The sequence below is a fragment of the Pelodiscus sinensis genome, chromosome 23 (assembly GCF_052426305.1).
Source record: "Pelodiscus sinensis isolate ZL-2025 chromosome 23, ASM5242630v1, whole genome shotgun sequence".
NCBI classification, from domain to species: domain Eukaryota; kingdom Metazoa; phylum Chordata; order Testudines; family Trionychidae; genus Pelodiscus; species Pelodiscus sinensis.
The window spans coordinates 23,165,735-23,193,172 of record NC_143074.1 but is presented as its reverse complement, the minus strand read 5'-3'; the positions used below and the strand labels follow the sequence as shown (position 1 = coordinate 23,193,172).

The 27,438-nt window shown below is 49.7% G+C and overlaps 1 protein-coding gene across 1 annotated transcript in view; it reads left to right on the top strand.

Moving 5' to 3' along the window:
• Positions 1 to 27,438, top strand: part of CCDC187 (coiled-coil domain containing 187) — an 88,188-nt gene continuing 60,750 nt past the window's right edge. Inside the window, 12 exon segments of the mRNA XM_089772849.1 lie at positions 1 to 94; positions 870 to 913; positions 2,323 to 2,416; positions 3,582 to 3,651; positions 5,206 to 5,714; positions 8,620 to 8,739; positions 10,310 to 10,408; positions 17,856 to 17,984; positions 18,909 to 19,642; positions 20,013 to 20,107; positions 20,853 to 21,517; positions 22,773 to 22,872. Coding sequence (XP_089628975.1) covers positions 1 to 94; positions 870 to 913; positions 2,323 to 2,416; positions 3,582 to 3,651; positions 5,206 to 5,714; positions 8,620 to 8,739; positions 10,310 to 10,408; positions 17,856 to 17,984; positions 18,909 to 19,642; positions 20,013 to 20,107; positions 20,853 to 21,517; positions 22,773 to 22,872 — 2,753 coding nt within the window.

The following is a 27,438-nucleotide window of genomic DNA, read 5'->3' as shown; positions in this document are numbered from 1 at the left end:
ATGCTCTAGGAGTGGACACCTGCGAAGCAAACCTGCAGCATGGCTTTAGAAGTGGACTACACGGGCGCAGCCAAAGAATCAACCCTTCTAGCAGGTAATTGGTTTATGAATTTCCAGGGCCATCTGGTAATAGTGAAATCTAGGTCCATTTTTATTTTAAACCAAAGATTTTTACTTAGAAGAAGCTGGCGGTGTTTAGTTCCCCTCCCAAAACAGTTACTAGGTAAGGACAGGGATTGTTTTGCAAAAAGAGGTTTCTCAAGTCGCCTTTCATACATCCTTTCTGCTTCACCCTCTGTGTGTGATGGTATCTTCATTGCAAAAGGCAGGTGTGCTTTTATACGGAGACCTTTCTCTCAGTGTAAAAACCTCATGGAGGCAAGGCACTGACACTTGAATTAGTCAAAGTCCATCCCAGGTTTGCATGTGCTCAAGAGAGAGGGGGTAGGATTTTGACCTCACTTTAACGTGAGTTTTTTTTTATGCGATGTACTTTTTTGGTAATTAAAGGCAGGGCCTGGTCTTGCAAACCTGCTCTCAGACAGGTAGCCCGACGGGCACCAAAGTAAGTAAGTTTAGCCCGACAGGAAGAAGGGTGGCAAACTCGGCTCCGTTTTTACATGGCCAAAGTTCCCCATTGTCCTGAGTGGACGTTCTGCATTTCACAAGCGGCCCCAGGAAGCACCAGCTCAAAGCATGTTTGAAATAACCCAGCCGCTGCTGTCGTTCTACCAGCTCCCAGGGCATAATGCGGGGCTCCAAGAATCTAACCAGCTTGCCTTCGATGGTACTTGTGGGGAGATAAGCTCCTTTGAGGACAGGTGTCACTGGGTGCTGTCACATCACGGGTGCCTTCATTCTTTCCCCAGATGTGGCTTTGGCATGGAAGAGTCTTCGCAAGGCCAAAGGAGCGGTAAGTGAGGTTTGTAGTGCTCTGATGCTTACGGGAAGAGCAGGCCTGCTCATGGGCGGGTGGGAAGGGGAGGAAACGGGTAATTGCCCTGGGGTCTGAGGACTCCCAGAACTCCTGGCTGCCACCTCTGCTATTGTGGCAGTGCTGGTGGCTGGAGCCACCGGAGCGCCCCACACTAGGGATGTTAAATTTTGATCAGTCGATAGGGCTCCTCCGCCTTGGAAGCCCAACCGCTGTTGCTGCACTTCAAAGGTGAAAGCGCCACATGGAGGCCGGGGTGAGCTGGGGACTTCCCCACTGACCCTGGGCTCCATGCGGCACTGCTGCTTTGAAGCACTCCTTCCTCTCCCCCCCCCAACCCCGCTGCCTCTTTCTGATTAACATGTTGACTAATCGTTCACATCCCTACCCCAAACCGCGCGCTCTAGCCAGTTGTAAGCACCCTCGGAGGATAGAGGGAGCTCTACCGTCTGGGCCCTGCCCCTTCTGCCTTAGGCCACGCCCCTTCCAGGTGGGCGGAGCCACCCCCACATTACTCGGGAGCTCAGCAATCCTGGGAAAAAGCCTCTGTTTAAACGAAGTTTTGCCTAAGTGGTGGCTGAAATCCCGGCCCCATGGGTGTCAGTGAGGTGGGGCTTTCACCCTGCATCTTCAGCTCTGGTCTCTTTTGCTCTTATGGCAATAATCAGAGGCGATGTATGCGGACGGCGGGGGGGGGGCACACACACACACGGGTCACGTGCCCCCGCCCCCGGAATTACGGCTTGACTTGTACTGAGCATGCTCAGTAACATCTGCTGACCCACTGCCCTCACTCGGCCCTGACTATTGGCAGAGATGGGTTATCTCTGGCAATAGTGAAGCATGATAGTAACAGAGTTGGCCCTGATCCTGTGCACACTTATGCACATGTTTCACGCTAGTGCACTGACTTCTATGAGGCTACTTGTGGACTACTTACACGTCTAAGTGTTTCCAGGATCAAGGCCCTGCATTGTCACCGCACAGTTGTGTTTACTGGGTGGCTGCTGTAGAATACTCCTGATTTACACATTCCTCAGCAGGATTGGAATTGGGTTTCACTTTATACCCCAATGCACAGACCCACTTTCCTTAACCTGCCTATTAGATAATTGTAACATTAGTTTTAATAAATGCTTTTAAATCTATTAAGCATGCCAGTGTTGATAATGGAGAGAGGTGTTTTTGTCTCTTATCTTTCCAGTCTACTGCTTTCCTTCCAACGGTAGAAAATACCAAACATAACATGCCTAGACATGCTTGTGTTTACATGCAGAGTAGCTGGGGAGGAGAATTAATCAGAGAAGTAACATATGGCAGCAAAAGGCAACCAGAGAAATGCAGCACATCTATGTCCCTTTTGTAAAGGAAATTTGCCTTTTTTACAGTTACAGCGAATTGAAAACAAATTTGACCATGAAGACTGGAATTATGCCAAAGCACAGAGAGCCAGGAAAAAACTACTATGCGAAAGAAGCCTGGGTGAGTTCTGATTTACTGGAGAAACAATGCTGGGATTGATTGGATGATTGTCTGGAGCAGGGAGGAGGAAACAAAGGGGAAGGCTACACAGCTCTTAATGAAAAAGAGCTAAACTGGAAGAGGGCTGGTTTTCACTGCAGAAAGGTGTGATTTTTACCCCAAAGTGGCTAAGGAGGTGACATCCAGTGGATATCAGGTGCAGGAATTCTGTGCAGGTAACTCAGGCAGTACAGTGTTAATTTCAAATAACTACGCCAAGGTAACAATTACCTGTGACTCATCTCCATTAGGATTTTACAGCAGGACAGTGGTCTCCATGTCAATACACATTGTTATGGCAGCAAAGTCTCTAAAATCGTTCTCTAAAAGCCGAAAGAAGCTAAGGAAAGAAGCAGGGAGTTTCACCAGATCACGGCTAAGATCAAAGTGACAAGAACTCAGCTTGTTGGTTTTACTTTCACGTCGGCCAGGAACTTGTTTTTCAGAACTGAGTTCATTTGTAGCCAGGCATTAAAGCTGGTGACTCTTGTAGTTATGGATGCTAAGTCTGCCCGAAGCGCTTGGGCACTAGGGTTGCCAGATGGTTTAAGAAAAAATACTGAACACTCCATCCCTCCTCCCCCGCCCAAAAAAAACCACTGAGGAAAAATTCTGTTGAGCAAAAAAAAAAAAAGAATAACAGACACTCCAGGCGAAAACCGGACACCTGGCAACCCTGCCGGGCACTGCAGAATTCTCAAAGTGACAGCTTAATTCTGAGGCTCTTGGCTTGCTAATGGGAAAACATAACGAGGCATAGGGGACTGAGACAGCTTCCAAGGAAAGGGTTAGTGGGGACAGGATAGGAGGGTGAACCGAGGGCATGAAGGAGAGATTCTGAGACCAGGATTTGCCAAAACACCACAGAACAAATTGATTCATGTGCAAACCCAGAAACAACCCTGCCCAGAAGCTCAAAGGCTGGGCCAAGTCAGGACTGGCCCTCTCCAGGGATTTGTTACTGTGCGCTATTCCTCATGGATGAAACTGTACCGGTGTGTTTAAAGGGCCAGATTTGGTCTTGACAGCGCTCCCACTAAAATCTATTGTGCGGTCTTCAGTCAAACTTCATATTACTCGAAGAAAACTCTCAGACTCTCATTGTTTTGATTGTGTTGTGCTTTAGAAACCGACAGCGGCCAAAAGGAAACTGTTTCAAATGAAATCAAGACTGAGGAGAGCTGTCTATCCTTCAGGTAAGTTACACCCATATCTTATTCTCCAGCTGGGGATAGCTGATCTTCTTCTTGTTGTGCTCCTTCTTACTACATATTTTAGAAATGTGTCTGTCTGTCCATCCATCTGGCTGTGAGTCTGTTCAAAAACTCCTCCTAAACCGTAAGAGCTAGGACCACCAAATTTGGTAGGCGGCTTCCTCTTCTCATAACTTAAAGCAAGGTCAGAGTTTGGTTGTGCCAGGACATTGGGATGTGCCTGGAATTCGATTGTTTCTCATAAAATGGAAAGGGAGGAGTCTAGTATGAGGGAAAGTTATTCCATAAAATGACCACAGGGGGCAGCAAGGAGACAGAGATGTGGACCAGGATGGCTATTACCCAATTGGGCCAGCAGGGGATGGAGTGGAGAAAGGGACAGCTATTTATTATATATTTCAGAGAGTTTGTCTGTTTGAGTGTCTGTTTGTCTGTCTGTCTCCCAGCCGGGGGACATGCACTTTCCCCAGCTGTGCCTATTGCTCTGAAGCAGCCATGGAGAGGTGCTTGTCACCTGGCCCCAAACTGCTGTAGTGAGAGAGGGGCGAGGTGGTCCTCTCTGCCCAGGGCAGCCGGCACTCTGAACTCTCATCCACAGCCCCACCCCAGAGCAATGATTTAAATGAAGAAAAACAAAACATATTTCAGTGAAGGACCCAAGTAATGCCGGGGAAACCTAGTGAACACGTATTTTGAAAGTGCTTTCGGGTCCTTGGATGCTGACACCCATACAGAGCAAAAATCTCGGACGTGCAAAACTTTTTTTTTTTTTTTAAGAACTAAAGCTACTAAATCGTTTCACCGTAGGAAATCTCACCTGCAAGGCCAGTGAGATTTACTAGTTGAGATGTTGAGCCAGCTTGCAGATTTACTAGTTTATCTTCCTGATGAGCCTCCCTGCATAACTTAACCATGGCTTTTAATAACTCAGCCAGACTCAGTTTCTTTTTTTGGTAGATTCTCCTATGGTTCCTGGTTTTCTTTAATTGGCAAATATTGAATTCAGCGATAGATATGCACTTCTCCAGGAAGAAGCCATAATGGTTCAGTGTGTCAGAGACCCAACACTGCTCATAGGTAATGGGGAATTTCCCCTTTTCCTCAAATAGGAGGGATTTGTGCACTGGATAGGAGGACGGGGTATTCTCTCTGCTGAGTGCTAGTAAGAGGTTAAAGCAGTGGCTTCTGGGATGCTGTTACAGTCTGTGCCACAGACTTGCTGTGTGGCCTTGGGCAAGTTCCTCTTACACCATGCCTCAGTTTCCCTTTCTGTTTTACGGATGAATGCGGGTTGTTGGGAGGCTCTGAGCTCCTCCACCGGACAGGGTGAGAGAAACTCCAATGAGCGTTGAAATAAGAACTGTAATAGGCCGTTTGATCATTCCTTTCCCAATAGTTCAAGGTGCTCAGGGTCCTTTTCTTCTTTCTGAGCAGGGGAAATGGAGCAAACGTTTCCCCCTTGTGGCCAAAGGGCCATTCCTTTCAGAGTCGTGCTGTGAGAAATGACTCACCCAGAATGGTGCTTCTGCCTTGCAGCCAGGTGCCAGCCTCTGCCACATGCAGCCCCAGCCGAAGGGAAGCCCGGGATGGCAGAGCTGCAGCTGGCACTCAGCCTGCTCCGGGGACTCTCCGCGTCCTGCGAAACGGGGGCAGTTTTAGTGACACAGGCGAGAAGAGCCCCACCGAACCGAGGGGGGAAGCCCCCCGCTCCTCACAGCATCTGCCCTCTTCCCCGGAGCAAGTCGCCCCTTGTGTGGCCTGGAGACACACTCCCCTGTGCCCACCAGCCCCGCTCGCCAGGCGCGCCCTCTCTCCCGGCCGCAGCCCTGTGGCTCAGACGCTGGGGGGACTGAGGAGAGGATCACCCGACCACAAGCTCGAGCGACTCAAGGAGAGAATTCGGGAGCAGAAGCAGCGACACCAAGGTCTGATTCGGGGAGCGAAGACGCCCGGTGCGAGCTGCCCTGCAGAACTGCTGCCGCAGCGGCCCCTAGCGAGGAAGGTTCGCAAAGTGGCGTCTGCGCCTCCAGCCCCCGTTTACAGAGGTCAGTGCTAATTGTGTTCCTACAGCGCTGCCATGGGAAGGGCAGCCCGCTGCAAGGTGCTAGCAACAGAAGCTTTCCCCTTGCCCGGGGGACCCAGCTCCTCTCTCTAGCCCTGGGGCTGGGGTGGGGCCCGTGATACCAGGCATCAGAGCAGGGATTGCTACAGCAAGGTCAGTTTTCTGGAGGGTGGTCATGAGTGGCGGGTGAAGGCCCAGCTGGGAAAGGCAGTCTCCAGCCCCGCCCCTTCCGCCTGAGTCCCGCCCCTGGAGCCAAGCCCCGCCCACCCCCAGTCCAATCCTTCTTGGCCACCTGGAGCGCCGGGGTTGCTGTTCAGCGGCCTTGGCGCCAGCTCTGCCCGGCGGCTGGGGAAGATGGGTTGCCTCATCGTGGGCCCAACTTTCTGGGTAGCCAGGGTGCGTAGGCAGTTCTGGGAAGGCTGTGTCTTCCCTTGCCTCCATTACCAGCCGCCCGTGGCGGAGGTGTATAGAGCGGCTGCTTTGTGTCTCTGCTCCTGAGCCCTGCTACTCTTTTGGACTCCTGATAACTAAGGTTCACAGGCCTTATGGCCGAGGGATACAAGAAATGGGCCCAGGAACAGTGACGTTATTGCTATCAGCATTAGTTGAGGACAGCCGCATAACTAACCCCCTGGCTTCCCCAGCACCCCACCCTGTCCACATCACACCTTCACGTCCTCTGTGGGACATGCCTGCCTTTTCTCCCCCTACTGCCCAGGAAGCCACTGATGAGTTTTTTTCTAACATGCCCAAGCCTCTTGGTAGCTTTCTGGCATCAGCATTTAAATCAAGCATCTGTCACAAGAATGTTTCCTTGTCCCCCCGTCAAATACAGAATCCTCCTTCCAGCAGCTTCACACACCAAGTCAGTGGAGGGCCACCACTGACTCATTGGCCCTTGGGTTTCACATCTGTGCTCACAAATAGACACAAGAGAACTTGCTTAGGTTGTTGTCTCCATCGGGTGGCTGCCTGGACAGAGTTCGAGAGCTGGATTCTGCTCCTTGGTGACACTTTCCTGGGTGACTTGGAACAAGTCATTTCCCCACCTCATGCCTCAGTTTTCCTGTCTGTGAAATGGCAATAATGATACCGTGTCAAGTGTTTTAAGATCTATGCATAATGGGTGCTAGGCGAGAGCTAGTTATTACTAAGGAATAGTAGAGGAAGTGCCCGTATAGCAGTGGTGGGCAACCCGCGGCCAGCAGGACCACTGCTTTCTGCAGCTTCCACTGGCTGGTAACAGCTAATCACAGCCAGTGGGAGCTGCAGGAGCAGGGGGGTTATGCCTGTGAATAGTCAATGTCAGCAAAATGTTTCGTGGTCTTCCAGTGGATGACCCTGATGGGCTGCCCACAGAGTGCCCACCACTGTTTAGAGTATCAAGTCTCAGAGGGTTGCATGTTGAATAGTGAGAGGTAGCTGTGTTAGTCTGATCTTGCTAAAACAAAAGGAAAAACGATGTAGAACTTGAAAGACTAACAGGATGGTTTACTAGGTGATGAGCTTTCGTGGGCCAGACCCACTTCCTCAGATCATATTCAGATGTATCTGCCAAAACAACGAGGAGTCCCGTGGCACCTTAGAGATGAACAGATTTTTTAGGGCATCAGCTTTCGTGGGTAAAACCCACTTCATCAGATGCATTGGAGTGGAAATTACAGAAAGAGGGGTGTGTATATATATATATATATATATATATATAGTGCTTTTCTGAAAAAAAAGAAAAAGGGTGCCGGTACTAAGGTTGCCAGATGTCCAGCAAAAAAATTGTCAAGAAAAAAAAAACAACCCACTGGTGCTACTGTCATAAAAAAAAAAGAAAAAAAAAGCACTGTATATATATAGAGAGAGAGATATAAAAGTACAACAAAGAAGGAAGTTACTTATCAAGTGTAGGACCAGTGTCAATTAAGCTATTGTTCTTCTAAGCTCCCAGCATGCTCTCTGCCTGCCCCGCAAACAGTTTCTGTTTTTGTCAGATAAAAGATACGGTGAGACTCCTGCTGTGCTTGAGAAATGGCAGCACAGCAGCCTGGAGGGGGTGTGACGGGATTTAAAGCAGAACCCGTCCAGTCCAGAATGCACTGCTGAGGAGTAACAGCTCGTTCAGTGGCACTCGAATGGTGCCGAAAGCAAAGCTGGGATGAGATGCCCAAGTCGGCCTTAGAGGACTGTACTCCTTTCCATACCAGGTTTCTGCAAATGAATGCCCAGATTCAGCAGAAAGGATGCTGGTGTGTTGAGATCAGCCTGCCAGCCTGACTATTACGGTTATATCAGAATATACTAGACAGGCTGAAAAACTCAGCATGTCAACCCGCCTTCTAATGGACTAATATTTGCCCACTGCTCATGCAATGCAGCATCTAGCGCAGGTGGTTCAATCGTCCCATCGGCTGTAGAGCCCCAGGCCCTCTGCCATTCACAGGTGCACCCAGAAGTCTTTGCCCGAGAGCTGTTTACATTGCGATGCTGCTCAGTGCTCTGGGGGAAGCGAATTGCTGGGTCTGAGTCCAGTTCTGTGGACAGGGGTCAGCATCACAATAGCTAAGCCCCCCACCGAGCACTAGGAATCTAACCTACCCTGAACTAAATGTGGGACCTTTACTGAGCCGGTGTTAAAGCCAGTTTCAACCAGTCCAGACGGATTACATTTAAAACACACTTTGATTGCTCCTCGTTTCTGTCCCGCTTGGTCTTGCCAACGAATCTGTGAACACGTGTAGCTGCCCCAGAACCAGGGAGCGTGTGAGTCAGGCGTGAGCTGGGATTGGTTTTGCTAAGTCCGAGTCTGTCTTTAACAACTGCAGGAATGCATCGCTGTCAGCCCACAGCCCGGCACATCTCACTGTAGTGTGAGTGCTTTTAATTTTCCATGCCTTTAGGTTTCAATGCTGCGAAATTGAAGGTAACTCAGTCTTCCGCCAACGAAGAGCCTGGACTGTCGGAACTGGAAGAATTAGCCAGCGCCAGGCAAAGTGGGGATTATAAAACCAGGAGTCCAGGTGAGTGCTGCTAACAGTACAACAGATGACTTGCTAACAGGGATTTTGCTGGCAGGAGCCAGCAATTCTGCAATGACAATTTGCATAGCCCAAGAGCCTTCCCGTCAGACATCACAAAACAAGCTGGGGAATCCTCCTTCCATGGGTCATTTACAATTAGAGCAGCTGCTGACAGCAGGGGAAGGCTGGTCCAGGGATTAGGTCACTAGCTGGGAACTGTAAGGCTGTGGGTTCAAGTCTCTCCTCTGTCAGAGAGCCCTCAGGATGTGGTTAATTCACCTTTGTGAGAGGTGGGAGAAGCTGCCCTGCCTAACCTAGGGGCTAAGCTAGAATCATTGCATGGGGAGATGGTGTTTTCAGTGTGGCTGGGTCTTAGTTGCTCTGTGCCTCAGTTTCCAATCTATACAATAAGGACAATAGCACTGCCCTCCCCCATAGGGGTGTTGTGAGGATAAATGCCTAGAGCACAGCCTGGTGATCACACTAGCCTAACACCCTGCAGCAGTGTGGGATCTTGCTGCTGCCTTCTAGGGCTGAGCTGTTCCAACCCCTTCTGGGCTCTCCCAAGCATGTCCAAATGAATCTGGATAATTCTCCTGTCCCCTTGAGCTACTGAACTTCTCTCCTAGTACTCATAAGCCCTTGTATGTTCCCTGTCAGGGAACCTGCATGGACCATTCATCTGTCTCTGGGCTTCTTGCAGCCAGAGAAAGTCTGGCCCCTCCTAATGGAACTTCTACTTATTACAGATTAGCTCCGTCCTTCTGGCCCTCAGCCAATTAGCAATGTGTCTCTCCAGGTGCATGACTGATTGGGTGCATTCTCTAGGCTGGCAGGGTTAGTGTTTTACTCCACCACAGGGATCAGATAAGTACTTAAGGTGGGTAGAAAGACATCATGGGGGCAGGGGCCCAGCAACTCCTGGGGCAACCTTTGTTCCACCTCTAGCACGGTAGGATAAGAGATTCGTGGCAGTGAGCAAGTGGATCTGTGCACTGTCACAAGGCCATAGCATGGACCCAGGGCTACGCGGAAGACGTAGGTTTAGATCAGAAATCTTTCTTTTGTCCTTCTGTCCCAGCAGCATGCTCAGGGGCGCTGGGTACTTTCCCCACGCAAGAGGCCTCTCCAGCCAATTCAAGACTGGTCCTTACCTCAAAGCAGGCTGGCCACAGCAAGTGGCCTCAAGACTAGGAAGGATGTAGGTGAAGTGATGCTAAAAGATGCCCGGAGGAGGCGAGGCAGGGAGGGATCAGTGAACAGACGCCCTTTGTCTTCAGGGTGAACTGGATCCGGCTCCATCTTGCTTTAAACCTTGCAACATGGTACTCCACTGATTCTGAGCCATTCTCCTGCAAAGCATGGCACAATAAACAGTGCGAGCCAACTAATTATCTTCACAACCTGGGAATGTAGCTGGCCACAAAAAGACAGCGTGTGGAAACCTGCCACTAATGTGACTGTCTGAAACCTGTGTTAATTTCACAGTGTTTGGTGTGTCAGCCAAAAGGGTCACGTTTGCAATTGGATTGCATTTCTAAGCTCAGTCTTTTCTATGTCTTTCCCCGAGGTCAAGACCAAAGACACACGAGGAGCAGAACGCAAACACACAAGCAGGAGCAGAGATCCTCCAAGTCTTCCCTCCCCAAGAAAACTCTGAAAGAGAAAGGTAAAGAGGCAAATTATTTGGGCTGAGACTGACAAGTATTAATGGGGGGGAAATGGACAAAGGTGCTTAAGAAACGTCCCAAATCTGGCAACATCTCATGTTGTTTACTTCTATAATGCATTATACATAGGAGCTCTGGGGAATCACCCTCCAGGATCATGGTCCATACAGAGATGGAATAAAGGCAGTAACATAATGGAACCGGAGACCAAAACAGACAAATGAGGGCAGGGCTAAATGGTTAAAACAGCTGTGCTGCTGCACCCCAGAAGTGGTTGTTATTAAGTGAGGTGATAGAAATGTAGCCATGTTAGTCTGGTGTAGCTGAAACAAAATACAGGACTATGTAGCACTTTAAAGACTAACAAGATGGTTTATTCGATGATGAGCTTTTGTAGACTCTGCGCGGGAGTCTCAACAAAGACTCTAGCTATCTTACCCATTTCAAAGATAGCTTCCCCAATTATCACCTCTAATACCATTAGCTCACAGACATTTACCTCCCCCCAACTGCATCCCCCTTCTGTTCTGTAATGTGATTTGTCCTTTTCATATGTGTTCATTTTTTTAAATTGTATCCTTTGGTATATATGGTTGTGACAATTTTCTTCCACTATTTGATCTGAGGAAGTGGGTCTGGCCCACGAAAGCTCATCATCTAATAAACCATCTTGTTAGTCTTTCAAGTGCTACATAGTCCTGTATTTTATTAAGCGAGGTGAGACATTCTGCAAGGCCGGGTCTACACTTGAAAATTAGAGTGACCTAAACTCGGAGCTGCGAACAATGTCACACCGAGAGCACCGTCGTTAGGTTGGTCTAAGCCCGATGGAAATGTGCGTAGGTCAGTGGAAGAACGCTGCGGTTGACATAGTCTTGACAATAGTCTTGCAAAATAGTAGAGAGAGGAGGGTGATCAATTGTTCTCCATGCCCACTGAAGGTACGACAGGAAGCTTAATCTGAGGCAGAGGAGACTGAGGTTAGATATTGGGAAACACTTTCGAGCGATCAAGGCAGCTAAGCTCTGGAATAAGTTTCCAAGGGACTCCGCTCCACTGGAAGCTTTTAAAAACAGCTTGACAAACCCCTCTCAGGGAGGGTCTAGTTTTTATTTGGTCTGGCCACAATGCAGAGGGGGCTGGCCTTGATGGCTTTTGGAGGCATGGGTGGTAGGTGATGCAGGCAAGGGAAGGCATTACCTTCCCAAAACTGCCTAGACTGCCCAGCCACCAAGGAGGGGCTGGGGCCACACAGCAGCCCAGCAGCCGGGGAAGACTGGGGGCCGTGGTGTGTGGCAGCCCCGGCCTTCATCTGGGGTTGGGTGGGGCTTAGCTGGGGGGGAGATTGTGAAGAAGTGTGGTCTATGGGGAAGGGGTGTGGCTTTGGGCAGAAGGGGCGGGGCTTCAGCTGCCTTCCCCAGGTGGGCTGTCATCCTCTGCCCATGTCTGGAGGTCCCTTCCAGCTTGGCATGTCTATGAAACCCTGTAGGAAACGAGCAAAGGCTACTGGATGTGCAGATTATCTGAAGCCAAGTATTTAATGCCATCAAGACTATAACAGATGTGTCTTCAGAGACAAAAGCAAAAGCACCCCCCGTGTAGCGCGCTCCGCAGACGAGGTTATGAATGAAGCAGTGCAATGCGTTTGGTTACCACCGTGCTATTTAAAATGCATGAAATATAAAATAATTTTCTTCTCCCTCTTTTTTTTTTGTTTTAATGGATTGCTTGAAAAATGGCTTGATCTTCCACAGAGACTGGGTCATAATAAGAGCATGCTATATGAAACATTCATCATTGTAACTGCCACTGTCACGATGTCTTTATTGGCCATTAGTTTCTGTCAGTGAGGAAGCCAGGGCAGGGCTAAGAAGAGATGAATGAGGGGTCAGGGGTCAGAGGCAAAGTACTTGGGAATTTGATGAATTATAAATTTGCTGTAGTTAACAAAAAGTTAAGTTGCAATGGCTATAAAATATTCATCTGTTCAAAGAAAGTTAAAAAAATAATTGCAGAACATTTCAATTAAGACGGGTTCCCTCTAGGCAGGCATTTTCATCAGGGATTCAATCTGTTCTCGGATTTTGACGGAAGTTTTTGAAGTGAATAAAAATTGTGCAGATTAAACAAAATAAAGGTTTCATTGAAGTGAGACCTCGCTAGAGGCGGGCGGGGGGGGGGGGAAGTGCGTCAAGCCACTTTTCGGTTTTGGCTGTTGCATTCAAAGAAACTGGAAGGGTGGTGCGGGCAGAGGTGAAAGCGAGGCAGTGCACCCCGGGGCGCTGCACCGGGAAGGAGGCAGTGGCGGGAAGGGGCGCTTGGCTGCAGGAGGAGATGCGGGATGCTCCCAGCTGAATTCCCAGGGCTCGCCTGCTGGCTGTCGTGCTAAGCAGCAGGCAGGTTACAAGGGCTGGCTGGGGTCCGGGCCTGCCCCAGCCCCTCCCAGAAGACCGTTTAGGGAGGGCGGCGGGGGGGTGTGAAGCTCCCTATCCCCTCAGATTCCCACCAGGATGCGGTTTGCTGTGGTTCCCTTTCTCGTCACTCTCCAGGAGCAGGAGGCAAGCGCACAGCCTGCCGTGACTCTCCCCCGGCTAGGGCGGGGCAGGGCGGGGCGGGGACAGGGGAGGGAGTGACCCATGCTGGGCGCTCTCCTCTTGCTCCCTGAGTGGCAGGAAGGGGAAGAGCTTGCAGGGTCCTGGTACGAGGCCTGGTGGGGAGGCTGCCCCCACACCAAGAGCATCCTTGCCCCCTGCACTCTCCCTTACACACATATACCCCAACCCCCTGCCCTGAGCCCTCCTCACTCCAAAATCCTGTGCCCCCTACACCCTGTCCTCTGCCCTGAGTGCCCACCCTCCTCCCTCACCACAATCCATTACCCCTCAGCCCCTCCTCACACCCAGTCTGAATCCTGCCCCCCCACGTCCCAACCCTCTGCTCCTCAGCCCCTCCTCACACCCCAACCCTGAATCCGGTTCCCCCCCACCAAGTCTTCTGCCCTGAGTCCTACCCTCCCCCCTCTCACCCCAATCCATTACCCCTCAGCCCCTCCTCACACCCAGTCTGAATCCTGCCCCCCACACCCCCACCCTGAGTCCTGCCCCCAACACCGCAACCCCCTGCTTTGAACCTCCAGGCATTCCACCTTAAATTTCTCAGACGTACTGTCATATTGCAACCCCTCCCAGGGTGTGTAAGATACACACAACCAGTGTTCCCTGGGGCAATCCAGCGACATGGGATTAATCAGCCCCACCCACGCAGAGGCTCAGGACGGGGCTTATTAATCACCTTTTAAGCTGGGCTGCCGCGCAGTTTGGAGGGAACCCTGGACAGTACCTGTAAGAAATGTACGTTAAACACAGCGGTGAAAGTAATTTCTAAAACTGCAGATTAACAGCCACCCCCTGCATTTCTATTACTGCCCAACTCTACAGGTGGTCCCCGAGTTACAAACGCATCGACTTACGACCGTTCGTCCTTATGACCAACCTCCCATTAAGCACATTACAGCCGGTCCCCGAGTTACAAACGCGATCCGCGCTTACAAACAGCGCGGTCACATTTAAATGAACGGGGTCTGACTTACGAACAGATCGAGTTACAACCAAGTGTTTGGTACGTAACTCGTTTGTAAGTCGGGGACTATGTGTACAGAGAAATAGGCTAGAAAGTTGTTTTATTCAAACGATCGATCTGTCTCACTCCCTTCCCTGTTAGAGTTTGCAACACCCACTTTGGCTGGTCTGGTCAGTATCCAGATTGGAGCCCTCCCGAGATAAGTTTCCAGGCTGCAGGAAGTGATGTCGGTCACTCTGTGGGGGACACTTCCTGTCTCCCTTTCGTCAGGGATCTCGATATTGAGCTTCCTGGAACGTTAGTTAACAAGATTTGTTTTCTAACGTGACCTAATTGCCTAGCAAAGATGAGCCCCAGGAGTTGGTGGTGAACCCGATGCCTGAGAATGGGGCTGTGGGTTGCTGTGTTTGCATCGCAGACAGAGGCTCAGCTGGTGGAGATGGGTGTAACCTCCATTGAAATCAGAGCTGTGCCCATTTACGCTACTGGAGGATCCGGCCTAGTATCTTCCAGCTGATATTTAAAGAGGTTGGCTGAGTCTGGTCGTATAAATCCCTTAATCAGCCAATCTCCCCAAAAGTTGCTTTAATAATGGGCCAGATTTATGTAGTGGAACTTACAAAGGCAGCTCGGCACCTGCCTCCGGGGGAGGGAGGCGACAGACTTACTGTGCTGGAAGGTATGGCACCTCAGGGAGAAGGCGGAGGCAGCCAGCCCTCGGTGCCACCCAGAGGGCGCTGCACCCTGTCCCACCCAGTCCTCAGAGCTGCCTGGAGCATGCCTCACATTGCTCCGTCGGAGATTTAAAGGGCCCAGGATGCTGGCTGCCACTGTTACTGTTACCGGGCCTCCCGCTTCTGCCCCCCCTCAGCAGGCCTGCCTGCCTCCCACTGAAAGCCAGTGAGATTTAGATCTGAACCCCCGGAGGATACATCTGTGTATCGAGTGGGGTGGGATTCCCAGCTCGGGGAGAAATACACACCCTTGTAAGGCAGCGTAAGGGGCTAGCCGCCCTGAGCACACGCCTCCGGTGTCGAATCCGTGCTCAGAGTACGGATGTGAACGTGCACTTGTTTACACAATTATTGATGAGCCTGGGCTCATTGGTTAATCCTAAAGGCAGAACCTCCCCCCCCCCCCCCACTGCCTCTGTATCAGAGGCAGGGGGAAGTGGGAGCCGGTGCGCGTGGGGAGCCGGTTTTTAAGGTAGAGACAGTAGTGTGTGTGTGTGTGTGGGGGCAGCAGCATGGTGAGGGGAGGGTAGGCAAATGGGAGCTGGTGGTTGCACCTTCCCCGGGCATTTAAACGCGGAACCACTAGAAATATCAGCAGTTACACATTTACAAAAATACACGCATTTTAGCATCCCTAATTCGGAGTGACTAGCTTCTCCTCTGCTTGCTCCATCGTGGCTGCCCTCTGTTTCTAGCATGCTCACCTGCTCAGAGCTAACAGGGGTAGTTGTCCTCCAGCGGGGATTCCCATGCCTCGCTCAAAGCCCACATGGATCTATGGGGGCATTTGCTTTTTCGCCACTTGGCACCCACCTGCATCTTTTGTTGCCTTGTGAATCTGGCCCAGGAAGGTCTGTTTCACCTCGACAGAATCGTCCCGGTCAAACCTCTTCAGAACTTTGTTAAAACCTTTCACCCATGGAAAATTTCCGGGGCTTTCGGCAAGTGGACAAAATCCGTCTGTTTAGCCAACTTCACACTCCTCTGGTGAGGTGTTTGGCATAAATACATAATTATACCAGTGGGCGTATTGGCATCCCATGAATATAATCTGAAATTATGAAGTAAAACTTTGATAAATGTGGTCTATTATGTGGCACCACCTATTAAGGAAGAATTATTCATTTGTGCCTCTTGCGGTATCATTTATTTTTGCATTATACACAGCCTCTCATGCTGTATGGCCCATTGATTCTTCTCTACTGTATCCTGCTGATTCTCACCTGTTTAAAAACAAATTAGTTTACCCCACTGAGGTTGAAAGAATCGAAAATAAAAGCATGTTCTCGTTAAACATCCACGGTTCCCACCTTTGAGGCACAAAAATAAATAAATAAGAATGGAGCATCTGGGAGGAGCCCCAGAGCTCACCACTGGACAGCTGGCAGCATGTACCAAGCACCCTTACAAATGTCTCCAGAGGGTTGTCTCCAAAAACCTCGTGCTCTGGGAAAGCCAGGACAGGTGGTCACGCTGTTCCTAGCCTCCCCCCCGCTCCGATACCTTCTGCAGCCCATTGTGCTCAAGCCCCTGCAGCACCTGTGAACAGATATCGCTTGGGAAACTCACAAGCTTTTCTGTATCTAGGATCCTCAGGGATTCGGGGTCTCAGGTTTCAGCAAAATGCTTTTAACCGTCACAGGCAGATGGTGCAAAACCAGGGTTCAGTCTCCTATGTGGAGAACCCCTTAATCCTGTCAGCCTCCGGGTCTCGCTCTAGCCCACTTCCTCGTGTGTGTCTGCAGGCTGCTGGAGGCGGCACGATGCCAGGCTGTAAGTCAGGGGCGGGGGCCTTGTTTGCGTCGGGGGCCGCTGACCCACAGAAATAGCACTTGGGGGCTGCACAGAAGTGAGAAGGGGGAAAAAAAATCTCCCTGAGTCAGCCCTTGAGTGCGAAGCAGAGAGACACTCCCCGGATCCCCCTCACACACCGGTGCCCAGGGGGGCCTGGGCTGGGAGGTTTTGTGGGGGAAAAGCCTCCAGGCAGCACTTTACTGCACTAGCCAAGGGGCGGGGAGCGGTAGCACCTGAAGCTGCTTCCTCCCCTGCCAGGCAGCAGCCTGTGGATCAGATCCGGCTCCAGCTGGCCTGACTCCGGCCCGTGAGATGCGGGCTCCTCCCTCCACAGCAGGGAGCCATTGCTGGCGCATCAGTCCCACAGTGCGCGCGGCAGGAGGGGCGTGTCGCTGGAGCACCAGTGCGGGTTCCCCAATGCTGGGGAGGGGGAACATAAGAACATAAGAACATAAGAACGGCCGTACTGGGTCAGACCAAAGGTCCATCTAGCCCAGTAGCCTGTCTGCCGACAGTGGCCAGTACCAGGTGCCCCAGAGAGGGTGGACCGAAGACAATGATCAAGTGATTTGTCTCCTGCCATCCCTCTCCAGCCTCTGACAAACAGAGGCCAAGGACACCATTTTATCCCCTGGCTAATAGCCTTTTATGGACCTAACCTCCATGAAATTATCTAGCTTCTCTTTAAACTCTATTATAGTCCTAGCCTTCACAGCCTCCTCTGGCAAGGAGTTCCACAGGTTGACTAGACGCTGTGTGAAGAAGAACTTTCTTTTATTCGTTTTAATCCTGCTCCCCATTAATTTCATTTGGTGTCCTCTAGTTCTTCTATTTAGGGTATTAATAAATAACTTTTCTTTATCGGCCCTCTCCACACCACTCATGATTTTATAGACCTCTATCATATCCCCCCTCAGTCTCCTCTTTTCTAAACTGAAAAGTCCCAGTCGCTTTAACCTGGGAGCCGCTGACCCACAGAAATAGCACTTGGGGGCTGCACACAAGTGAGAAGGGGAAAAAAAATCTCCCTGAGCCAGCCCTTGAGGAAGGGGAGGATCCAGGCACGCCAGGGGCATTAGGTTCCCCACCCCTGCTGCAAATGGACCCTAACATTCTAAAATTCTAGCGGCCTCACATTTTACAGTCTGATGAATGTCAACAAGTGAATGAAAAAATGTGACCAGTTCTAACACTCCTTTCCTTCCCATAGCATCCTGAGTGCGGGCCCCTGAAACTAGCTCCTGAGAAAAGTCAAAAGCCCCTCCCACTGGCTTTGTTTTAATTTAATTCATTCATTCATTTGAAGAAAGAAAGCCCACGTCTGTATTTTGTTTTGCAGGATCCAGCTTGTTTGGGGCTTCTGCCTGGCGAGAAGGTCAGAAGCTGGTGAAAAAGTTGCTTGGGCCTCCTCCTAAATTTCCAAAGCTGGGGAGCATGTTTGAAGAGCAGAGCCCGCAAAATGACTCTGGTACAGTTACTTGTAACTTCTAGGTTATGGAACAGGGGAGAGATCAGGGTCTTTTATAATGGAGCTGGTCCTAAAACAGACCCCTGAGGAACCCCACTCGGTATGTCCTTCCAGCATGACTGAATAACTACTCTCCGAGAACGGTTATCCAGCCTGTTATGCACTCACCTTATAGTAGCCCCATCTAAGTTGTATTTGCCTAGTTTATTGATAAGAAGGTCATGCAAGACCATATCAAATGCCTTACTAAAGTCTAGGTATACCACGTCCACCGCTTCTCCCTAATCCACAAGACTCGTTATCCTCTTTGTTTGACATGATTTGTTCTTTACAAATCCATGCTGGCTGTTACCTATCACCTTATTTTCTTCCAGATGTTTTCAGATGAATTCCTTAATTACTTGCTCCATTATCTTTCCTGGCACAGAAGTTAAACTGACTGGTCTTTAGTTTCCTGGGTTGTTCTTATTTTCCTTTTTATAGATGGGTACTAGATTTGCCCTTTTCCAGTCTTCTAGAATCTCTCTCAACTTCCATGATTTTTCAAAGGTGATAGCTAATGGCTCAGACACCTCCTCTATTAGCTCCTTGAGGATTCTAGGATGCATTTCATCAGGCCCTGGTGATTTGATGACATCTAACTTTTCTAAGTAATTTTTAACTTGTTCTTTTTTAAAAAAAATCTTCTAAACTTACCCCATTTCCACTAGCTTTCACTCCATTAGGCATTCCTTCATCATCATACTTCCCGGTGAAGACCGAAACAAAGACATCATTAAGCACCACTGCCATTTCCAAGTTTCCTGTTGTTGTTTCTCCCTCCTCACTGAGCAATGGGCCTACCCTGTCCTGGGTCTTCCTCTTGCTTCTAATATATTTGTAAATAACCAACTAACTAACTGTTGCTTTAAAATGTTGTTACAGAACCTGGTAAAGAATTTATAACAACCCCACAGAGGGAACAAAGCTCTAGAGAAAGTGGTGGAAGTGATCACATGGGGAACAGCCCTCCGCAGGAAAGCTATCAGACTACAGCAGGCAGGTCCACTGAAAATGCACTGAGCAGAGATGCAAAGCAAATATTAAGGGATCTACATTTGCCAAACCAATCTTGTGAGGAATACAGAAGTTCAAAGCAACAGAAAGGTACCACCACCGGAAACGCAGAAGATCCAAAGTCGCGTCCAGAAACCAATCCTTCTTCAACTAAAATCAATGGCATAACTCCCTCTGATTACAGCAGAGACAAGACCAGGTCCTCATTAATGAGAACTGGAATAGAGCCAAGAAATTGCCACAGAGGAAAAAGTGCATCTCTTCCAAGAAGAAATGGCTCAAACAGCCCAGGACAGAAAGTATTGGAGAAGGAAAATGTTAATCAGCCTGCTAAAAAGAGTATAAATGTCAGGAAATCGCATTCCTACAGCCTGGAAGAAGTGCATGAATTTATGCACCGAAAGGTTGAGGAAAGAAAGAAGAAAAACCTAGAAGAGAAAAAGTCTTTCAAGCAGGCCAGAGAGACAAGAGCTCAGAGACTGCAGGAGTTGTACAGGAAACAGAAGGAAGCTTTTGCAAAGAAACCATGTTCCAGGGTGGCACAAACTTTAAACAGGCAAACTGTGCGTGCAACACAAAGTTCTCAGTATAAACTTGCCCAGGTAAGTACAGAAAGGAAAATAAATGAACAAGGATGGTGATAGAGCGGGAAAAAAAATACCGCGGTTCTGTGTTTGGAGGCAATTTAAGTGTTTGTATAAATGGAGTCAAATCTGGATAAATACAGGCATTAAAATTTTAATGGTGATGATCCCTTCTGGGGTTATCCGTGGGGTTGGAACTCTTGATCATTGGATGCAAAAGCATGAGCTTCCGCAGCTTGAACTGAAAGAATAATGTCTCTGCTTGGCTCTGTAGTAGACTCTTATCTGATTATGTAGACCAGCTATTAGGTGGCGTGAAAGACTAAACCGTGTTTTGTTGATCCATAGATATTTAGAAATCACATTCATAGTTCCTCTTTCATTTCAGGAACAGACAACGAAAAGGAGCCCGGAAAGGAATTTTACGGAGTGGGTGCCTAGAACATCACATGCTTTATTGAGAAGTGAGGAGCAGGGAAGGAGGTATTTTATGAGCCATCAAGATATAAATGTGCATCTCTTAAGCCCTTTCCCTAGCGTTAGTGTTTCCTGTAAGCTGTGCACTGGTACAGCCACTCAGGAGAAATTCAAAGGCTGCCCAACTGGTTAGCAGAGTGCCAACAGCTAGGTAAATTAGTTTATTCGGCATAGTCAAAGAAGTGGGTATTTAAATAATCCCCGCTTCATTAAAATAAACATGGCCGCCGCGCTGTGCCGACGATCAGCTGATCCGACAGCGCAGCAGTCTAGATGCGGATCTGTCGGCCAAGGAAACCTCTGCCGACTGATCCCTTATGCCTCGTGAAAGGAGGTTTACAGGATCAGTCGCAAAGGCTTCCCCAGCCGACAGATCCGCGTTTATACTGCCGCGCTGTGTCGGATCAGCTCATCGTCGGCACAGCACGGCGGCCATGTTTATTTTAATGAAGCAGAGATTATTTAAATCCCCACTTCTTTGACTATGCCGAATAAACTAATTTACATGGCTCCGTCGATGGAACTTTAGTTTACCAGCCTGCCGATAGGAAGAGAGTAATACTTCATAGGTACCTCGTGGTACCTCTTCGGTCCTGGATTTATCCAGAATTTTCTAATCTATATAGAACATAAATCTTTCTGTCTCGTGAACTGCCTAATTCTTTGTCTGGTGTCCTTTAAAGGTCAGGCTGACCTCTGTGATTGTATCTTACTTCCTGCCCTGATGTGGCTTCTCTTTGTATTTAAACAGAGACTTACTTCCAAAGACAGCTCGGCCACCCGAAGCAGCAGAGACATTCGATTTTCCTTCTTCCCTGGCATCTGAAAGTGGGGATCTCAGCCCTTTGAACCTTAAAGACCTGGCAGTCAGCCCTTTGCCAACGTGGTACCAACCTCCTCAGGGCTTTCTCCTTGCACTGAAAACTGCAAAATCTGGCCTCAAGGACTCAGCTTCTGCGGACACTTCCAGCCGCCCTCCCTATAAAAGCACACGGGATCGAGTGAAGGCCATTCACTCCCTAGCCACGGAGCTTGGTGAGCGGATTGAGGCAGCAACGGAAAGGCTGAGGAGAACAAGCAGGCTGCAAGACCCTGGTGGCAACAGAGGAGAGGAATCTGTAGAACCTCCCCGTTGGGCTTCTCCATGCCCCAAGCCCAAGATGCCTAAGAGTGAGAGAAACAGGACCATGAACATCCTGGGTGTTCCAAGCCCTAATGGCTTACGGACGCTGTTAGACTGTGCACCAGATGGACTGGATCAGACTCTCTTCTTGCCTAGCCCCGAAGGAGCAGAAGCCCAGAAGAGGAAGGAACAGATACAGGCTCTTCTGTCCGACACAGCTGCCGTTACTGAGGGGTTACCATGGAGTTCCAATTCTGAGATGCACGGGAAAACCCAGAAGGATGTGTGCAAAGGTAGGGTGCGATGTTGCGTTAGTGTTGCGGGGCATGGTGTTGTGTTAGCATTGCGGGGTGTGGTGTTGCGTTAGCATTGCGGGGCGTGGTGTTGCGTTAGCATGACGGGGCGTGGTGTTGCGTTAGCATTGCGGGGCGTGGTGTTGCGTTAGCATGACGGGGTGTGGTGTTGTGTTAGCATTGTGGGGTGTGGTGTTGCGTTAGCATTGCGGGGCGTGGTGTTGCGTTAGCATTGCGGGGCGTGGTGTTGCATTAGCATTGCGGGGCGTGGTGTTGCGTTAGCATTGCGGGGCGTGGTGTTGCGTTAGAATTGCAGGAGGTTTTAAAGGCATGAAGTGAGAGTGATCCATGCAGCTTCCATTGATGTTCAACACTGTAGGGTGACCAACCAGAAAATGTGAAAAATCGGGACAGGAGGTGGGGGGAATAGGCACCAAATAAGAAAAAGTCCCAAATCCTGGGACTGTCTCTATACAATTGGGACATCTGCCCACCCTCCAATGGTCCCTCTTGCCTTTGAAAACCCCCCTCTAGAGAAGAGCTGGAAGGGGCCAGGTTCTGGCTGTAGCAGTATGAAGGGAACATTTTACCCCCGTTAATAGAGGCAGGGGCTGTCTGGATCACCAGATCGGAGCCCATCAGACTCTGGGGAAGCTCTTCTCAGATCAGAAAGTCCCAGCCAGCTCTCATGGTGACGTTAGCTGTTTGCATGGCTATGGGCTTAGCGGGAATTATCCTGCGCGGGGAGGGAAATGTCTGGCCACCGGATGCTTGGAGCGCGACGCTGCACCAAAATAAAGACTGCTCCTGCTCTGCTGGCTGAGAAGAGGGTGGGGTGTGCAATTCTAGACATGGGAATAAAATTAGATTCCCCAGCCGTTCATCGTATGCTCTTGTGCACACGGAGGAAGTCGGGATACCAGGGGCCGGGCTGGATTGAGAAGTTCACTCTAGAAAACTGGGATAAGGGTATTGGGTTTGGTCTCCTTTCTTTGCACCTGTGAAGCTACAGATCTGGGGTCTATGTCTGGCTCCCCCCTTTCCCGCCCCCACACCTCATGCCTCAGTTTCTCCATTTGCAAAATGAGAATAATAATGCCAGCCCAGCTTTCTGAAGTACTTGGAGATCTTTGGATCAAGAGACCCATATAAGAGCTCAGTGCTTGTGTGAGTAGAGGGAGAAGAACATGGGCTAACTATTTTCATTTCTTTGACGAGTGTGTTTATTAAAAACGTCCATTTGTCTCTTTCAAAGGTTTCATTGCAAAGAAGGAATCGGATGTGGAAATGTGCCTACTGCGAGGCATGCCAATTGCCAGCATAGCTTCTCCATCTGCCACATACTTCACTAGAAGGTAAACAAATCTGGTTATATCATTCTCTGTTAACTGCTTTGTGCACACATACAGTTCAAATCAATGGCAGCAAATTCAGCACGGAGTACCGATGCTCTTTTCCCCTTACTCAGAGAACGGCCAAGCAGGCTGATTTTGCAACAAGACAGACACATATTGGGAGTCACCAATTTGTACAGCTCGAGCAGGTCAATAGAAAAGTTTGGACAGCAGCCTTTTCAAATGAGGGTCCTGATCCACGAAGTGTGAACCTTGAGCAAAACATGCCCTGGAGTTTAGAGGGGATTGGGACTTGGATTTCTCAATCTCTCTCCATCCGCCCCCCAATTCCTTTTCCGAAATGGCCACCCCAATATTACCCCAATGCTGCTCGAAGTCCTTAGCTGCCCTGGAGAAGGGAGAGCAGGGCTAAACCATCGCCTGCCATTTGCAGCACGGTCTGCAGAGGGTTAGGGACCAGAAACTTAAAGCAAAACTCAGCTGTTGCGTTGTGCCGGATTCCTACCACACCTGGGATTGTGCAGAACTCAGCCCAGGAGTTGGGTTTGTACCACCGGGGTCCGAAGGCAGCTGGAACGGAGGGTGCGTGTCTTGGCTTTCCTCGAGCTAGCGTGATCAAAGGAGAACGTAGCCATGGCTCCGTTGGCTGGGGGGCAGGCTCGCCGCTACGAGACCTCACCCAGGATCTCGACAGAAATGTGGGGCTAGAAGAACAGGAGGCCATCTAATCGGTACTCCCCCTGCAGCAGGATAAGTCATTTCTGGCAGAGGTCTGTCCAACCTGTATTTAAAGACCTCCCACGACGGGGATTCCACAGCCCCCCAAAGGTATTTCTAGCTGCAGTCAGACACCCACGACTGGCCCAGGCCAGCTGAGTTAGGGCGAAGGGGATGTGGTGGGAGGGGAGAACCAACGTCAGCCCAAGTTCTGGGATGTTGCCACCTCGCAGGGTCCTAGAATCTGACCCAAACCTCTCCAGTCTGGGCCCAAACCTCTACATCTCAGTGAAACAGCCTTGTATAGCCCGAGCCCCGAGAGCCCGAGGCAGCTGGTATGGGCCAGCTGTGGGTGTGTAACGGCAGGGCAGACCTACCCAAAGTGACTTTCTTAACACCCCTGAGCACTGGAACGTTTTTCCTGCTTTCTCACCTTCATCTCTTGCCCTCCCCGCGGCGGACCTGGGGAACGACGGATCCCCTCATGCTCATCGAGCGCTGCTGGATCGGGGGCATGAAGATGAGGCGAGAGAAAGCCTCCCTTTTATGCTAGATCAGGCGACTTAGTAAGTGGTGGGCCCAATCCTGCAGAGGGCTGGGGCCCTTTGTCTCATTCATTTCACTGGAGGGAGAGCACCCAACGCCCTCCCGAAGGCCTGGCAGGATTTGGCCCCGCAAAGGTAATATCTTCCGGGTACAGTTCAATGATTGCCCACTAGGGAGCGCTGTTAACCTGCAGACCCCTTTAGAGCAGCGTTCTCCAACAGTTTTAAGCATGAGATCACTTTTGAATGTAAGTGCAATCAAGGAGTAATCCAGGATCCACCTCAAACCCAAATACGCTGGCCCCGCCCCCTTTCTCCAAGGCCCCGCCCCTGCTCGTTCCATCCTCCCTCCCTCCCCCATCACTCCCTTTTATCAGGCGGGGGTGTGATGGAGGGGGATGTGGTCTCTGGTCTTGGGCGAAAGGATTTGGAGTGTGGGAGGGGCTCTGAGCTGAGCCTGGCACAGGGAGTTGAGGTGCAGGATACAGGCTCCGGGAGGGATGTTGGGTGCAGGGGGAGAGAGCCAGAGCCCTGGGCACTTTAAATCTCTGCTGGAGCACCGTGCTGCGTGCTCCGGGCAGTGCAGAGGGCTGGGGGAGAGCGTGCCGGGCTCTGGGTGGCACTGAGGGCTGCCTGGGGGCCGGCATGGTGCGCTCCAGGTGGCGCTCAGGGCTGGCTTCCCTGTCCCTGCCCCTTCCACGAGTGCGAACCTCCCCCCCCCACACCTTGTTCAGAGGCCCGTGGAGGCTGTCAGAGCCCCTGCCCAGCATAGTTAGATGTCACAGCACGCGTTGTCGTGGGGAGCACACCTCCGACCCTAACTTGCAGCCCTTGGTCCTGATCCCGAAAAGTAATGAGCCTCCACAGCATCCCAGCTCCTGTGTCCAGGCCTCTTCTGTGAGCATAACACAATGAGAATTTTGCAGGCAAAAGGGAAATTCATTGCTTAAAAATCCCTTACCAGAGATCCCTGTGAATATGAAGCCCAGTTGTCCCACTTACAGTCAGAACCTTGAGTCGCCGTTTTCTAAATTTCGGAAAACGTTAGTGCCAAGCTTAACGTTATGGTCTAGAGGGCATCTAGGTTTGTTTAGTCTAGAAAAGAGAAGACATAGGCTTTGTCTACACTGCAAGTTTTTGCGGCAGAAAATATGCTAACGAGGGACTCATTAACATGAGTCGCGATGTCATTAGCATATTTTCTGCCCATTCTTTTTGTGCAAGGGGTTTTTGCACAAAAAGAAGCCGTGTAGCTGCTTCCATTTTGGGCAAAAAAACCCTTTTGCGCAAGATCCTTATGTCTCTCCTTAACCTCTGAGGATAGGACAAGAAGCAATGGGATTAAATTGCAGCAAGGGAGATTTAGGTTGGACTTTCTGTCAGTGCGGTTAAACACTGGAATAAATTGCCTAGGGGGGTTGTAGAATCTCCATCACTGGAGATATTTAAGAGCAGGTTGGACAGACACCTGTCAGGGCTGATCTAGATGGTGCTTGGTCCTGCCGTGAGGGCAGGGGACTGGACTCAATGACCTCTCGAGGTCCCTTCCAGTTCCAGTGTTCTATGATGGATCTCTGCATATTGGCCAGTCTCTGTACTCTGCAGCCACGTTTCTGTTTGGAAAGCTCTGGGATGTGTGTGTGTGAAATGAACAGCAGGCGCAGTCCTGCGAGGTGCTGAGTACCCTCAACTTGGAATAATTTCAGGGGGGATTTTTTCCAGATGCCTAATGGGCCTAGATGTCCAACTCCCCTTGAAATCCTAGCCCGGATCACCTGGCAGGATTGGGACCAATGGATCTTCCTCATCCAAGCAAAACTCCTACTTGTGTCCAATAATTGTGACAGGCGTCAGGAACCATTTCTACCTGGTGATTCCTGCTCGCATGTACAGTGATCTGCAGAGAGGATGGGAATGGAAAGGGGGCATTTAAAACCAACAATTCCTTTAGTACCAGCACCAGACTTTGTTTACAGATCATTATGTTCAGAGCTATAAATGAACGTCTGTGTCTAAAGACACGTTACTTTTAGGGGGTTATTTATCCAACAAACATTTGGAAAAGTAATATGCAGGTCTTCCTTCCCTCCCCACTGTTCTTCTGCAGAACATGCATTGGCATGACATATGGCATTGACAGAAGTAGACTAAATTGATTATCTTTATGAGTACCTAGTTAAATCTCTACTGATCTCCTTTTCGCAGAGGATTAAAGTGTGGTTTAGCCAATTGGATACTATAGATTCATTTACACTAATTGTTTTCACTCACTTTACTCCCGAAGTTCGGGGCAGGGGGAGAGAGAAATTATAATTTCTGCAGATTTAGCTTGGAGTGCATATGTGTGTATTTGTTATATAACACCCAGAGATGTACGTTTAACTAAAGAGGGAAGGGGCTAAGAATGGCAATTTTGGAAGTTACACTCTGAGGCTACGTCTAGACTGGCATGATTTTCCACAAATGCTTTTAACGGAAAAGTGCTGTCATATGGGTGGAAGTCGGGTCAATATTGCATGTTATTAATATCAGCAGAACTGACTTAAAATGGGGCCTGTGTGTTGTGTAGTCTTGCCTTAATCTTTGTATTCATGCCTGCCAGTGTGAAGAAGCTATTTGCACGTCTATGCAACCACACTTAAGTTGCAGCCCGTGGCATGTGCTGTGAGTATCATTGTGGTCCCCGGGGCTTCCAAAGTTGAGTAGCTCTGATCTAGACGGTGCTTGGTCCTGCCGTGAGGTCAGGAGACTGGACTCAATGACTCTCGAGGTCCCTTCCAGTTGTAGTGTTCTATGTTTCTAAGACACAAAATGCTAATTCAGAGACCAGGCCCAGGTATTTGCCAGAGACAAACATCAGAATTTCTTCCTGACAAACCCCCTCCCCTCTTTTCCTCCTCCAGCTTTGTCCCCACTTTCTCAGGACAGACTCCATCCAAGGCACAAGTTGGTAAGAGCCCCTCTACTCAGTTCAGTTATTCTGGGTCACTCGGTGACAGGAAAAACAAAGGAAAAGCTTATTCATGGAAAAAAATGAAATGGGATTTCCCTAAGCTGATTGCTGATTAAAAAACCCAACATTTCTACATTCATTTTTTTGTGTACAAAAACCATCTGTCAATATTTCAGTCTGACTCGGTCTCCCTGTCTTGTTGGAGCCGCTGCTAGATCAATAGCTGCCCATTTTCACGTGTGCCTGCCTAATCTTTTTAGTAAGCTCTGTGCTGGTTTCTTAAAAATGCCCCGTGGACTCTGTGTCCTCGCTGCCAACAGGCATCTTTGTGCTTGGAGATGCGCAGCTCAA